The sequence below is a fragment of the Chelonoidis abingdonii genome, chromosome 3 (assembly GCF_003597395.2).
Source record: "Chelonoidis abingdonii isolate Lonesome George chromosome 3, CheloAbing_2.0, whole genome shotgun sequence".
Lineage (NCBI taxonomy): Eukaryota > Metazoa > Chordata > Testudines > Testudinidae > Chelonoidis > Chelonoidis abingdonii.
The window spans coordinates 48484417-48498045 of NC_133771.1; the positions used below are offsets into that span (position 1 = coordinate 48484417).

The 13629-nt window shown below is 44.6% G+C and overlaps 1 protein-coding gene across 1 annotated transcript in view; it reads left to right on the top strand.

Moving 5' to 3' along the window:
- The first annotated feature begins 596 nt into the window (after positions 1 to 596).
- Positions 597 to 13629, top strand: part of HCRTR2 (hypocretin receptor 2) — a 60848-nt gene continuing 47815 nt past the window's right edge. The window contains exons 1-2 of the mRNA XM_032771119.2: positions 597 to 698; positions 4983 to 5280. Of these exons, the coding sequence (XP_032627010.1) occupies positions 5055 to 5280 (226 nt within the window). The 5' untranslated portion in view covers positions 597 to 698; positions 4983 to 5054. The remainder of the gene's footprint in view (positions 699 to 4982; positions 5281 to 13629) is intronic.

The following is a 13629-nucleotide window of genomic DNA, read 5'->3' on the forward strand; positions in this document are numbered from 1 at the left end:
GCATTAGAGAGACATCCAGAGATGAGGAGATATTCGTGTGAGGTGTTACCTCCTTGTCAGCCCTTGCCTCCTGCTCCTCAAAAGTTTCCTCTGCTGGCTGTGATTGGTGGGTATGAGTGAGGGTTCAGGGGAATGGGTCTGCCTATTTGCCCTGCAAGTGTGACTCAGAACACTTAGGAATTTTTGGCATTGCATGGCCCAGGGGTTGCAGTAAAGACACTGGGAGAGCCCATAAGGTGAAGGAGGTGCCGTCCACCATTGGTAACACAAGGGAAGCAGAGGACGAGGTCATCAGAATAGGTAAAGGAATGGTGTCTTGAAGACTATACCATTGAACTGAAATCTGAGAATCAGAAAACTCATCAACATTTTTCTGGGGGGAGGAGTTGATAACTGTTTGCTCTGGATTGTCAACACTGGTGTAAAAGAGGTTTTAAAGAAAAGTGGAGAGTCTGGGACCTAGAAGTGCTCAGTTACTTCTGGGGGAATTCTGCGCCACTGTGCAATGCAGAATTGTGCAGAAATTAATGGTTTTTGTGCATAATATTCTTTCCCCCACAGAAATGAGCTGCGGTGCTGCTGGCTGCCAATAGGCCACTGGACCAAGCAGATCCCAGCTTGCACATAGAAGACACTGCTGGGGGGAGAAGGAGAGTTTAGAGAGTTCCAGACAGTTGCAGTTCCCTGCATACCCTGAGGTAAGGAGATGGCAGTGCACCAGGAAACTCCATACAAGCCTGGGGTCCCAGAAACAGATTGTTTCTCCTTCTGGATCACTGGGCAGTAAAGGGGCAGGTGTCTGGGCTGAGGAAGCCACACCTGGGTTTGGGGAGGGAAGGCATGGGTGTCTGGGCTGGGGGAGGCCACGGCTGGGATCTGGAGGGGAGGAGGGTGCTAGGAGGGCCCTCATAGCTGGATTTGTGAGGAGGGGTTGTGGGTGTCAGGCCCCCTAGCGAGCTCTGTGAGGTGAAGAGGGCAGAGAGTTTCTTTAACTCTCTACTCCTGAGGGAATTTTTGTGCTGACAGGTGTAGAAGAAAAACAGAGTTCTCACTCTCAGGTTGGGTGCAGCAAGGGTTGGGTGCAGCAAGTCAGGTACTTTGTTATCTCTAGCAATTGCAATCTACTTCCACACAGGTATTTTGAAATAAATTACCAAAATAATTGAAACTGGTGTGATTGTGGCTGTGATTATATAGTGTTATTTTGACGAATAAAATTTGCAGCATTTTGCAGTATTTTAAAATATTGTGTGCAGAATTTTTAATTTTCCCCCAGGAGTACTCAGTGCACACAAGTCATGGAAATTCTGGCTGATAGGCACAAGATTCTTTGAAAATCTAAACTTCTGTGATATTGATACATAAGTGGGAGTTGGACACAATCCTATAGAGGCAAGCATTGGTACTGAGGCAGGGCCGGCGCTTCCATTAGGCAACCCTAGGCAGTTGCCTAGGGTGCCAGGATTCAGGGGGCAGCATTTTGTGCGCTCCCCACAGGGTGCGCGGGTGCTTCCGGTTCTGCTCCCGTTGCACCACTGAAGAAGGACCTTCCGCCGACGTGCCGCGGAAAACAGCGGCAGGCAATTGAGCAGCTCAATGACTGCCACTGTTGCCTGCGGCATTTCGGTGGAGGATCCTTCTTCGGCCGTGCGATGGGAGTGGAACCAGAAGCTCCCGCACGCCCCGTGGGGAGCGCACAAAATGCCAAATTCTGCCTAGGGCGCCAGAAACTCTAGCGCCGTGCCTGTACTGAGGTAGGGACCTTTCCTGAATGTGTTGGTGCAGCAGTTGAGTGAGTACATCCAGACTCTGTCAGGATTAATGTAATGGTCCAGGTCTCTGGGGTAGGTAGAATCATAGGACTAGAAAGGACCTTGAGAGGTCATCTAGTCCAGTCCCCTGCCTCATGGCAGGACTAAGTATTATCTAGACCATTCCTGACAAGTGTTTGTCTAACCTGCTTGTAAAAATTTCCAGTGATGGAAATTCCATAGCCTTCCTCGGCAATTTATTCCAGTGCTTAACCACCCTCACAGTTAGGAAGTTTCTCCTAATGTCCAACCTAAATTGCCCTGGGTGCTATTTAAGCCCATTGCTTCTTGTCCTATCCTCTGAGGTTAAGAAAAACAATTTTTCTCCCTTCTCCTTGTAATAACCTTTTACACACACTGTATAACAGTTTTCAAGTATCTCTCTTCCCCCACCCACCACCACTACACTTCTCTTGTCCAGACTAAACAAACCCAATTTTTTCAGTCTTCCCTCATAGGTCATGTTTTCTAGACCTTTAATCATTTTTGTTGCTCTTCTCTGGACTTTCTCCAATTTGTCCACACCCTTCCTGAAATGTGGCACCCAGAACTGGACACAATACTCCAATTGAGGCCTAAATCAGCACAGAGCAGAGCGGAAGAATTACTTCTTCTGTCTTGCTTAGAACACTCCTGCTAATGCATCCCAGAATGATGTTTACTTTTTTTGCAAGAATGTTATACTGTTGACTCCTATTTAGCTTGTGGTCCACTATGAACCCCAGATCCCTTTCCACAATACTCCTTCATAGGCAGTCATTTCCCATTTTGCATGTGTGCAACTGATTGTTCCTTCCTAACTGGAGTACTTTGCATTTGTCCCTGAATTTCATCCTATTTACTTCAGACCATTTCTCCAGATCATTTTGAATTTTAATCCTATCCTTCAGCTCACTTTCAACCCCTCCCAGATTGGTATCATTCGCAAACTTTATGTGTACTCTCTATGATGAAGATATTGAACAGAACCAGACCCAGAACTGATTCCTGTGGGACTCCACTCGTTAAATGCTTCCAGCATGACAGCGAACCACTGATAACTACTCTCTGGGAATGGTTTTCCAACCAGTTTTGCACCCACCTTATAGTAGTTTCATCTAGATTGCATTTCCCTAGTTTCATTATGAGAAGGTCATGCGAGACAGTATCAAAATCTTTTCTAAAGTCAAGATAAACCATGTCTACCACTTCCACCCTATCCACAAGGCTTGTTACCCTGTCAAAGAAAGCTAACAGGTTGGTTTGACATGATTTGTTCTTGACAAATCTATGCTGACTGTTACTTATCACCTTATCTTCTAGATGTTTGCAAATTGATTGCTTAATTATTTGCTCCATTATCTTTCTGGGTATAGAAGTTCAGCTGACTGGTCTGTAATTCCCTGGGTTATCCTTATTTCCCTTTTTGTAGATTGGCACTATATTTTCCCTATTCCCCGTCATCTGAAATCTCTCCAGGTATCACAGCCATGGAGAGTCTGGCGTTGTAGACCTTTTTGAAGTAGAATGTCTGCTCATATGGAAATAAACACTTGAAGCAGAAGAGGTCTTCATCATTAAGTCTCATTTGGCAGAAATGAGGCTCTTAGAGAGCATCTTAGACATTTTCCCAGTACTAGAATCACTTGGAGCCTCACTGTTACTCCCTTTGGTACCTGAGGTCTCCAGAACCTGCTTCACAGTCAGCAATCCAGACTTCTTGGAAGGAGATATATCACTACTACTCCTTTTGTTGGTACCCATAGACTTAGAGAACTGGGCTCTTGGTACTTCCAGCATGGACATAGGTGCCACATCTCCCAGTGCTTTTGTGACTGAGACCCAGACGTGAATAGGGTACCAGCCTACGTATCCCTCAAGGGTCTTGGTTAACAGGATCTGGAGGTAGACAGAGCAGTATATGTGCTCAGATGCTGGTGTCCAGGGGGGTCCTTGGATCCTGGATCAGAAGCCAATCCTAGAGCTTGCGCCATCATCCATGGTTTGACTTTATTTCCGTGTTTATGAGATCTGCTGTTGAATGAGGAGCAAACCTTACACTTAGCTGGTATGTGCGTGTCTCCTAAACACAAGACACCCAGAGCATCCAACACTAACTGGGATAGCCTCCCATCAGGAAAGACAACACTTTAAGCATAGGGATCCCAGCATATCCCAGATACTGAAATCATCCAGAACAAACCCTCAAAAGGCAGAAACAATAAATCCCAACTAAACTGTGACTTGGCAAAAGGGAAGTAGGCATGTTCGACATTCCATCTCAGGCTGAAGGCAGTTGAGGGTGGTATGGGGCACAAGGATATGTAGGATGCATGCACAGGTTGAACAGGCACTGCTATCAAAATCTCAGATTAAAGGTGCAGGAATGCATGTGCTGTTGAAGTGGAGCCCCCATTGGGACACTGTGCAAAGAATAATTCCACATTACTTTAGCCACTTACCCAACAGAATTTGAAGGGATTTCCAAGTCACCAGCCACTGATTTCAATAGCTCCCCACATTCCATCTCTCTTCCACTGCTGCTGCTCTTTTCTCTCCAAAATTGGAGTTTAATTTGGTGATATTTAAAGCTGTAACAGGACAGGGGACACATGGTGGGGATACGGAGAGCAGACTGCAAGGGAAACTTGGGAGGAAAGAAAACTGGGGTCACAGAGAGGGGCATGAGAAGAGGAAGCTGAGGGGAGGGGCAGTAGCCTAGGGAAGGGGCTGTGGAGCTAGAAAGGGCAGTTTTGGAGTAACAAAGACATACACTTACACCTGTCCAACGATTCCTAAATTTGAGACACGTGTTGCATGAGCACACTTGTATACACAGGCAGTGAGGCAAGTATGCTCTTGCTTACAGGCTGGATCACATATACTCTCACATTTGGAAGCAAACTGCCCACTCCTCTTTGTCCCCCAAGGATTTGCTGTGTATTGCAGATTCTGTGCCAGAATGATGCGTTTGTAAGCATGTGCTGTGCTGGCTCCCGTGTCACTGCAGCCTCTGATGCCGAGACCTCATTCCCTCTCTCAGAGCTGCTGTGCGTGCATCTTTGCTGGGAAGTGCTGCAAAGATAGTAGGAGAAGTTGCAGCATAAAAGCCTTGGTCATCATTGGCTCTGTAACTTTTCATTCTTTTTCTCCTTTTCTCCCCACTCTGGGTTTTTCATTGCACATCACAAGTGTAAATGGATGGGCTTCACAGAAGCTTGAAGTACTGAGAGGTTTTGATCCAGACCCAGGCTACTACCAGTGATGTCCGAGACCAAATTGGATGGTCTCCCTTCTTGCAGGAACTGCTCTTCTGTTCCAGAACTGAATGATACTCAGGAACCTTTTTCAATCCCCTCTGCTGACTATAATGATGAGGAATTTCTGCAATACCTTTGGAGGGAATATTTACATCCCAAAGAATATGAATGGGTCCTGATTGCAGGGTATATTGTTGTATTCATTGTGGCTCTCATTGGAAACATCCTTGGTGAGTATTGCTCTGCATTCCTCCCCAGAAGAGTTGTAATATAACCTGTTTGGATTGATTTTCAGACTGCTTAAACTGTGAATAAAAGAACAGGTGAGTTAAACCATCAGCAATGTAGTGGTGGCATTTGGGAACACTGTTTCTTGCATCTAAGAGTGAACATTAGATTTAGACAAACAGATGAGATGAATGTGTTTGTATCTGACTGTTTATTTTGAAATGAAAATTGCTAACTTTTCATGCCTTTTGTCATGCTTATGGTATTTAACAGGCTGGTAGCATCATGTGCTATAATCATCTGAGACTGCTAAAAGCAGCTTTTATGAGTCTTTTAATTTAGAGAGAAACATTAAGACATCCAGGTTTTTTAGCTGTTTACTAAGAATTAGTTGCAGTTGTACTTAGAATCCCTAAGTAAAGAGCTCATCCAAGCTAGGAAGGTTGTGTCAATGAAATGCTAATTCTCTAATCTCTGTCCAGCTGGCAGGGGTGCTGAAATTCTCAAACCCTATTCAGATCTTTATAGACAGATGTTTTCCCTCATACAGTGCTGACAGGTGCTCTTTGACAGCACTTCTCTGCCTGGTCATCATGCTGCTTTTTTTATTCAGATATTCTCAACTGAGTTGGCAGAGTTTAACTTTGACATTTAAATGCATGGGCGGTCATTACTCACCTGACAGGAGTTACTCTTGGCACTGATAAATGTGGAAAACAAATTAGATTGATAACTTGTTCTCATATCTACAGTTTGAATCAATTTCTATGCATATAATGAATGCTAGGATCCAAGGGTGTAACTATGGTGAGTGGGTCACTCCCAACTTTCAACCAGGGAGGGAGAGGAGACAAATATCTGTGTCTGTCTCTACACACATGTCCACCCAAATTTCATTCATCTGTGAAGGAGGAGGGGCGGTAGCACAGCAGAAAGCAAAGAACAGTGGCTACTGCTTCATGCAGAATTGCTCAGCAGACTTCTATCAGGTGGATACTTGGAGGCAGGTGAAGGTGAAGGGGGTGCTGTTTGGGGGTGGGTACTTGGAGGCAGGCACCATGGGTAATTTCTGAGAGGTGAACTGGAGGTCAGGGGAAGGCAGACAAAAGAGAGGGAAGATATAGGGATTTAGAAGGATAGGAAGATAAGACAAAGCAAATGGGGGAGGTTGGAGGTACTTTACCAGACAGAGTGACTGAAGGAGGCAAGGAGGATGTGAACAAAGGGATGGAGAAAAACAACATCACAAGTGGAAGTTTTAGTAAACCTTAGGGGACAGAGTAATGGAGACCTTAGAACAGTAAAGACAGGGGAAGCTGGGGCAGGAGGAAAAACGGTGAGCATTTTGGAGTGGAATAACTGTGGGAGATAATGGCCTTTGGGAGGAGGAGGTGACTGAAGGGAAGTGAACAGAGGGGGAGGTATGGGAATAAGAAGTTTTGAGTTAGGGAGGGGAGAAGAGAGGTTTGAGGAGAGAAGTGGATATTAGAGAGAATGAGGAGTGTGGGAAAAGAGACTGGAAAGGTGAAGAGTAGAAAGAGGAGAAGGCTGACTAATGGGCATGGGGGTCAGGAAGATTTGTTTGGTGAGAGGTTTGAGATCATGTGGGGTTGGGAAAGAGGAGAGATTGGGGATTTGGAAGTAAAGGAAATATTCAGAGAGAGGGAGGAAGGTTTTGCAGAGCAATTGGGAGGAGGATCGGGTAAGGTGTTTGAGACAGATGGGTATTGGGGAGCAGTGGGGTAGGGCAGGGGGCTGTTTGAAAAGGGGGTAAAGTGAGATTCAGAGACTTGGATGTGTCAAGAGGAGAGTGAAGAGATCCTGGGGAATGAGGAGGTTGGGGGAAGAGGTAGCACAGGCTGATAAATATGAGGTAGAGGGAGGTAGGGGAAGTGAAGAGCCATAGTGTGGAGGGAGCAGAAGGTAGAACAGGCAGGAGTCTGGAGGTAGAGAGAACAGTGAAAGTGATTGGAAAGTAAAGGCAGAGAGGAAATTTGAGAGGGATTGGAAGGATGGAGGAAGAGGAGCTTGTGCACAGCTAGCAGATTTGAAGATAGAGCAGAGAGAGAAGAATGATGGGGAAGAAGGAAGATGGCTTTGGAATAAGAAGAAGAAGCTGGGGAGCAAGAGGAGTCTTAGGGGGAGCTCGTAGTGACTGAAGAGAGAATGTGAAGGGATTTATGAGGAGCCAACATCCTTGGAAACTAAAAGAACCAGCCAAAGGGTAGCTCTCAGGTGAAATATTAAGGAAAAATATATATATAATTCTTTAGAATGTAATGTAAGCATAGGTTTATAAAGAAACATGCCAGCAGTTACGTCCAGGGCTTAATTGCTAGTATAAGCAAATGATGCCACACGATTGGAGGAGAATTAAGGATGCATTCAGGGACCGATGCTCTAAGTACTGGAAACCACAGGATACTGGATTCCTGGGGAGAATTAAAATACCCAGATGTCTGTTGGGTGTTAGTTACAACCAAACATACACCATCAGCAAGTATCCTGAGTTACACACAGGAAAGGATTATAATCCATGAGCTAAAAAATGCAGCTACAAGAAAAATCATCTTGGACTGACTTGCTAATGATCAGGAGGAACTGATTGAAAATGTGAGGGAAATAGAGGAATGATAAGGAGTGTACACAAGCTACTTAAATTTAACAGAGTAACAAAGGGGTTAATAAAAGCTAGCACTACAAAGGGATTAGATTTCAAAAAAAGCAGTTAAAATATCTATTGAACAGAGTGAAATGGAAGGAATTATTCAAATCATAACTGTGGAAGAAGGCAGAACAATCTGAACATATGGCAATAAAGGCACAACTTCTCAAGTGGAGAGTAGGGGAAGAGAAGAAAGGAAGACTGCCAGAAACAAGAAGTAGCTAGTGTAACGAGAATGGAAAGGAGAGGAAGCCACCCAAACAAGACTGCATAATTAAGAGTTGTAGGGAAAAAATATGGACAGAAAAAATGGTGATAGACATAGGAGTTAAGAATCTGAAAGGTTTTCGCATTGTTACTAATATGTTAGAGGTAGTGTAATGGGGAGAAAATTTCTGTACTGATTCTTATTTTAATTTCTCCTCATGGTTTCAATTTCTCTAGGTCCCTTTTGTGTATTTTCTCACTGGTAATTCAGATAACATGGTAAATTTTAAGTAACTTCCATTCCAAGTATGGGAAATTCCATCATGGATAATTGACTTTTTCATTCTGTGGTCCACTTTATAAAATAAATCCTTTTTATGCATCCTGTGCATTTCCCAATAGCCACATCCCCCACATGTGGTGTCTGCTAAAAAAGCTCTTTTTTGTGACACTTGGTGGCTCCATGCCAGGTGACTCTTCACTCTGCCCAAGACACAAAGGGTGCTACCCTTTGGAGAAATGAATAATGCTATCACTGCTGGCAAGGAGTATAAAACCAGTACACATGAAACAAAGTACATTAACACAAATCCCATCAAAGAAATGACACACTGAAAACCAACGGTATAACAAAGGGAGATTTTATTGTGGGCAGGAAAATAGGATCCGAGGAAGGAAAGGGTTATGGTTAACTGAGTACTAAAACATCAACAAATTTCCCACCTCCCTTCTATCACAGCTCTTTCCCAGCTCCCTCTCTGCCTCCTTGCCAGGCAGGGAGGACACTGGAGATGTCGGAAGATGAGTGCTGCAGCACTGTGAACACTGGCTGGCTTAAACAAAACCTCTTACGTGGGTTTGCCCCTGGGTGGGGCAGTGTCCTCTTCTGGCTCCCTGGTCTGAAGAACTGTGTAGGTTTTAGCTGGTTCTTGGTAGTCCTTGCCTCGTCAGTTCACTACCTCTCTGAACACTGGTCTCCACAGGGCTGGAACTGTGATGCACCAGATCCCACAGCAGTTCAAAGACTCTCTTTGTGGGAAGGGGAGTTAATCAGAGGCTCTCTGAGATGTTCTGCTTCTCTCTCAGCTCTCAAATTCAAAACTGAAATGAAAATGAGCCTCTGTCTCTTAGCCAGGCTGGCCCCCACCCCATGGGGGTATGTCTGCACTGTATCTGGGAGTGAGCCTCCCAGCCTGGGTAGACAGACTTGTGCTCACAGGGCTCATGCTAGTGTGCTGAAAATAGCTGTGTACACATGGGGGCTTTAGCTGGAACTCAGGCTCTCAAGCTTTCTGGAGTTGCAACAACAAAGTAACATTCACACTGCGATTTTTAATGCGCTAGCATGAGCCCTGCTAATACAGATCCATGGACCTGGGCTGGGAGGCTCACTCTCAGGTGCACTGTAAACATACCCTGAAAGCCCGAAAAGCCCTGGCTCATCATTGGGCTAGCATACTCCTTGTCCATATCAACCCATGCAGAAGCCTCCCTTTTGGCCTCAGCTGTAATTTCTAGTCCATTCCGTTGCCATCTGTTATGCCAAGTGTGCTGGGAAATGATGTTGGAGGACCCTGGTAGCCATTATTATCATCATTCATAGGGTAGGGCCCCCTGGAGTCGCAGTCCAGAATTCCAGAAGCTGGCAAACTCCATGTGGGGTTACATTTGAAGGCTAACAAGTTTGTGTTTCAAATAATTTAATAACTGTTTCCCGTAATTTTCTTCTAAGGAGTAAGGCCTTCATTGACCAATACTATGATAATTACTTTCTATCTTCTGCTACTGTAGTTCAGATCAGAGACATAATTAAATTCATGTTTCACCATCACTACCAATTTGATTATTTCTCAGGGATTGTAATTATTTATACACACTCTCTTGGGCATCTGTGTATTGATTAATTGTTCTTCAGTAGTTAGGCTCCTTCTCCATTTTACTTTACAGTTAGATCAACTGATAATATATTAGTCTTAATAAATTATATATTTATAAATGAGCACCAGATGCAACATGAATGCCAGAGACCCAATTAGGCTCTGAGGATCAATTCACTTTGAGGCATATCTATCTGGATTTTCATTTACTCAACAGCAGCAGTATCAGAACAGTGGAGCAGTAGTTTATCTTTTTGACTCTTCTCACATTTTGCATGTGGCTTCTTTTTTCAGGTCTGTCTTTGCAGGGATTTGTGTGTCACTATTGTTCATTGTCGTTGTGATATACCATCCTATGTAGATTTATCTAGCTTGGGCTACATGGATAAATCAAAAGGCAGAATTTGGCTCTGAATTTTTTAATTGACTGGTATGGCTTTTAATTGGTTTCTAATACCATATGTTTATCATGTGCTAATTATTGATGAAGATTCAACAGTCATATTGATGCAAACAATGAGCAATCATTCTTTAGCCAAAAAGTTTGTATTAAAATTACTTAGCAGTATCTGAGTCCGGTTATCTCATCTGTTGCTCGTTGTTAAGTTGGCATATGAAGCAAAAATTATATATAATCTTCTCAAAGAAGATTAAGTAAATTAAACCAAAAAGAAAAGTATCATTTACTCTGATCCTGCGCAATAAGGGACTAGTAGTGTTGTGTGTGATGCATGGTTCTTATTCACTGTCACATGCTCTGTAGAAAAGCTGTCCATAGCCTTCTTAAAGAGAGAGCTGATCATTGTGGAATCCTACAAATTGTGTTGCAGGATGTTTTTCTCTGAAAGCTGTATCAAAAATAGCGTTGCCCCTTTCTGCATTAAGAATGCAGCTTAAGTTGGTGCCAGTGTTGCTCCTTGTTGTTTTACAGGGCATGCAAGGGATGCATGATGGAATTCCCACTATCCAGCCATCTTCTACCCTTGAACCATGAGTGTCTGCTCCTGCTGATGTGATTTACTGCTTTATGCTTCCTCTGTGTTTAGCATAACAGGAACCTCACACACCAGAACTGATTGCTGTTTACAGGCAATAAGCTGTTGGCTGGGTCTCCAGGTGCAGAAGTTTTAACAGTAATTAAATAATCATTGTCTCAGCTTTATATGTCACATCCATATACAAGATGCCTCTGTACAGATTACAGACTTGCATGGTTTTTAAATTGATTTTGCTGAAACCTCAAGGTGGGCAGAAACACTCAGCTCTAGGGGAGCTCCAAAATCCTGCAGTGCTTTAGGATGCCATCTTAAAGGAACCATCAATTAGGATGTTGTATTGTGCCCCCCCCCCAACCCCATGCCTAGCTGTTGTTGCTGGGCTAGTGTGGAGCAGGAAGATCAACGCTTTGGTCCCCTCCCTCCACCCATTCAGGGTTGCATGTATTCCCTAGAGTACCATGAGAGAGCTCTCCCTGCTATCCCTGGAGTGCAGGGATTAAAGTCATGTCTTTCTCAAGAATGCAAAGAGGTTCATTGTACCTACCTCAGCAACACTTGCACAAGTAGAAGGCAAAATGTATCCCTCAGAGTAGCACTAGATTGGATTGAATAATCCTCATGGTTCATTACCAATCAAATGTAAAGTCAGAGACTTGAACTGTGATTGACTTCTACTGGGTTCCTTGCTGACCTGTGCCACTGTTCTTGGACTCCCCATCTTTAACATCAGAACAGGACATAGTCTGCATTGTCATCCATTGCTAATTCTAATAAGGAGGGATGATAAAGACATTCCACAATACTGAAAATACTAAATCATTTGAAATTGCCATCAAGTCATTGTGTTGCAATGCAAATCTGGTTATGAAATTTAAATGATTGAATCTATCAAAGCACAGAATTCCTAGTATGTGAAGCTGTGATCACAATGAGATCATTTAACATGTTGTGTGTTAACTTCTTATTTTCTTATTTTCACAGTTACTGTTTATCACCAGCTGCCCTTTAGAGGCAATAGAACAATTTTGATACAATCAGTTAGAACCCCTGAATTCTATAAACTGCCAATGAAAGCATAGCAGAGCCAGTAGGGCAATTCTACCCTATTAAATGCCTGTTCTGCATTGTTATAGAGAATGTAGGCTTATTTCTATGATGATTCAGTATGGTGAGTTAGGTGGTTATCTGAAGAAGAATGAACCTTGGGCCTCCATTTAAAACATGATCTTCTAGTATTTGAGCTAAAGAAGCAAAGCAAAGGAGCAGACTCAAAAACACTTAATATGTGGTGTAGGCACTACAAAGGGACACAAAGCCATACAGGGTTAGTATTGTTAGATAAGATTTCCAGTAGAGGAGAAGATTCAGGGCACTTTATAATAATTGTTGCATCTTACAGTGGTGGAAAACAAAATCGGGTCAAGGTATTAAATATTGACAATACTTGGGGATACTTTAGCAGAAGTTGTCAGAAGTATAAAGGTGGGACCCAGAAGCTCATTGGGAGCCCAGCCACGGAAGGGGACAGACGCTTCCCCTGAACGCTGGCGCTGGGAGATGGTAGCAGGCACACAGAGTGCAGATGACTTGTCTGGACCGCCTGGACCCTGGACTGACCTGACCTCACCTCGGCAGAAGCAGAAGACTGGCCCAGGCCACCCGGACCCCTGGACGACCCGATTCCTCAGGAGACAGATGGCTGGCTCGGACCCAACCCCCAGCAGAGCTTCTGCTAGCAGCTAAGGCCCCCGCAGAGCATCTTGCGTCCCTGGACCAGCAGGTACCAATGAAGGGGAACATGGAAGTGGCCCGGGGTAGTAGACCCCTGTTTGCCTGCAACGCTGGCAGAGGGTGAGTCAGCGTGTTGCGGCTTAGATCACCACTGATGAGGTGGCAGACCCTTCTGCCACCCTCAGGGCCCTGGGCCAGGATGCAGTGGAGTGGGAGGGCCTGCGTCCCCCCTGCCACTCAAGAGGTGGGTGGCAGTCTCTCGCTCCCGCAGGCTAGCTGAAGGAAAGCCTGACGTAAATGACTTTGAGTATAGGGCCAAGCTGAGAGATTTTGTTTCCCACCCAGCTAGGAACCAGAGCTTAGGCTCATTAATTGTAAGAAGCCCCAACTGAGTGCAGGTTGGATCTGAATAACTTTGTTTCCCGCCCTGCTCTGAGCCAGAGCTTGTGCTCGTTAACTATTGGCAGCCCACTGGAGTATAGGTGGAGCTGAGAGACTTTGTTTACTGCTCCACTCTGAACAAGAGACTAGCCTGATTGACTATTTGCAGCTCCACCTGAGTGCAGGCTTGAGCCAAAGGACTGCAGCTTGCCTTGAGCGAGGGCCGCTAGAAGCCAGGTGAAGGAAGGGTGGGAGATAATGGAGGTGGGGCACAGCCGGGAGGCCATGCCCTAAAGAAGATGCCGTGGTCCGGGAGCAATGCAGACCCCCACAGACAGAGGAAACAGCAGAGCAAACAATAGGTGAAACATCACCTGCAAAGAGCACTCCAGTGCTGGACAGAGCTAATTCTTGGAAAAACCAGCAGGAGGCTCTGTGGCGGTGAGTCCAACCTGTTACATGTCTTAAAGACTAACAGATTTATTTGGGCAT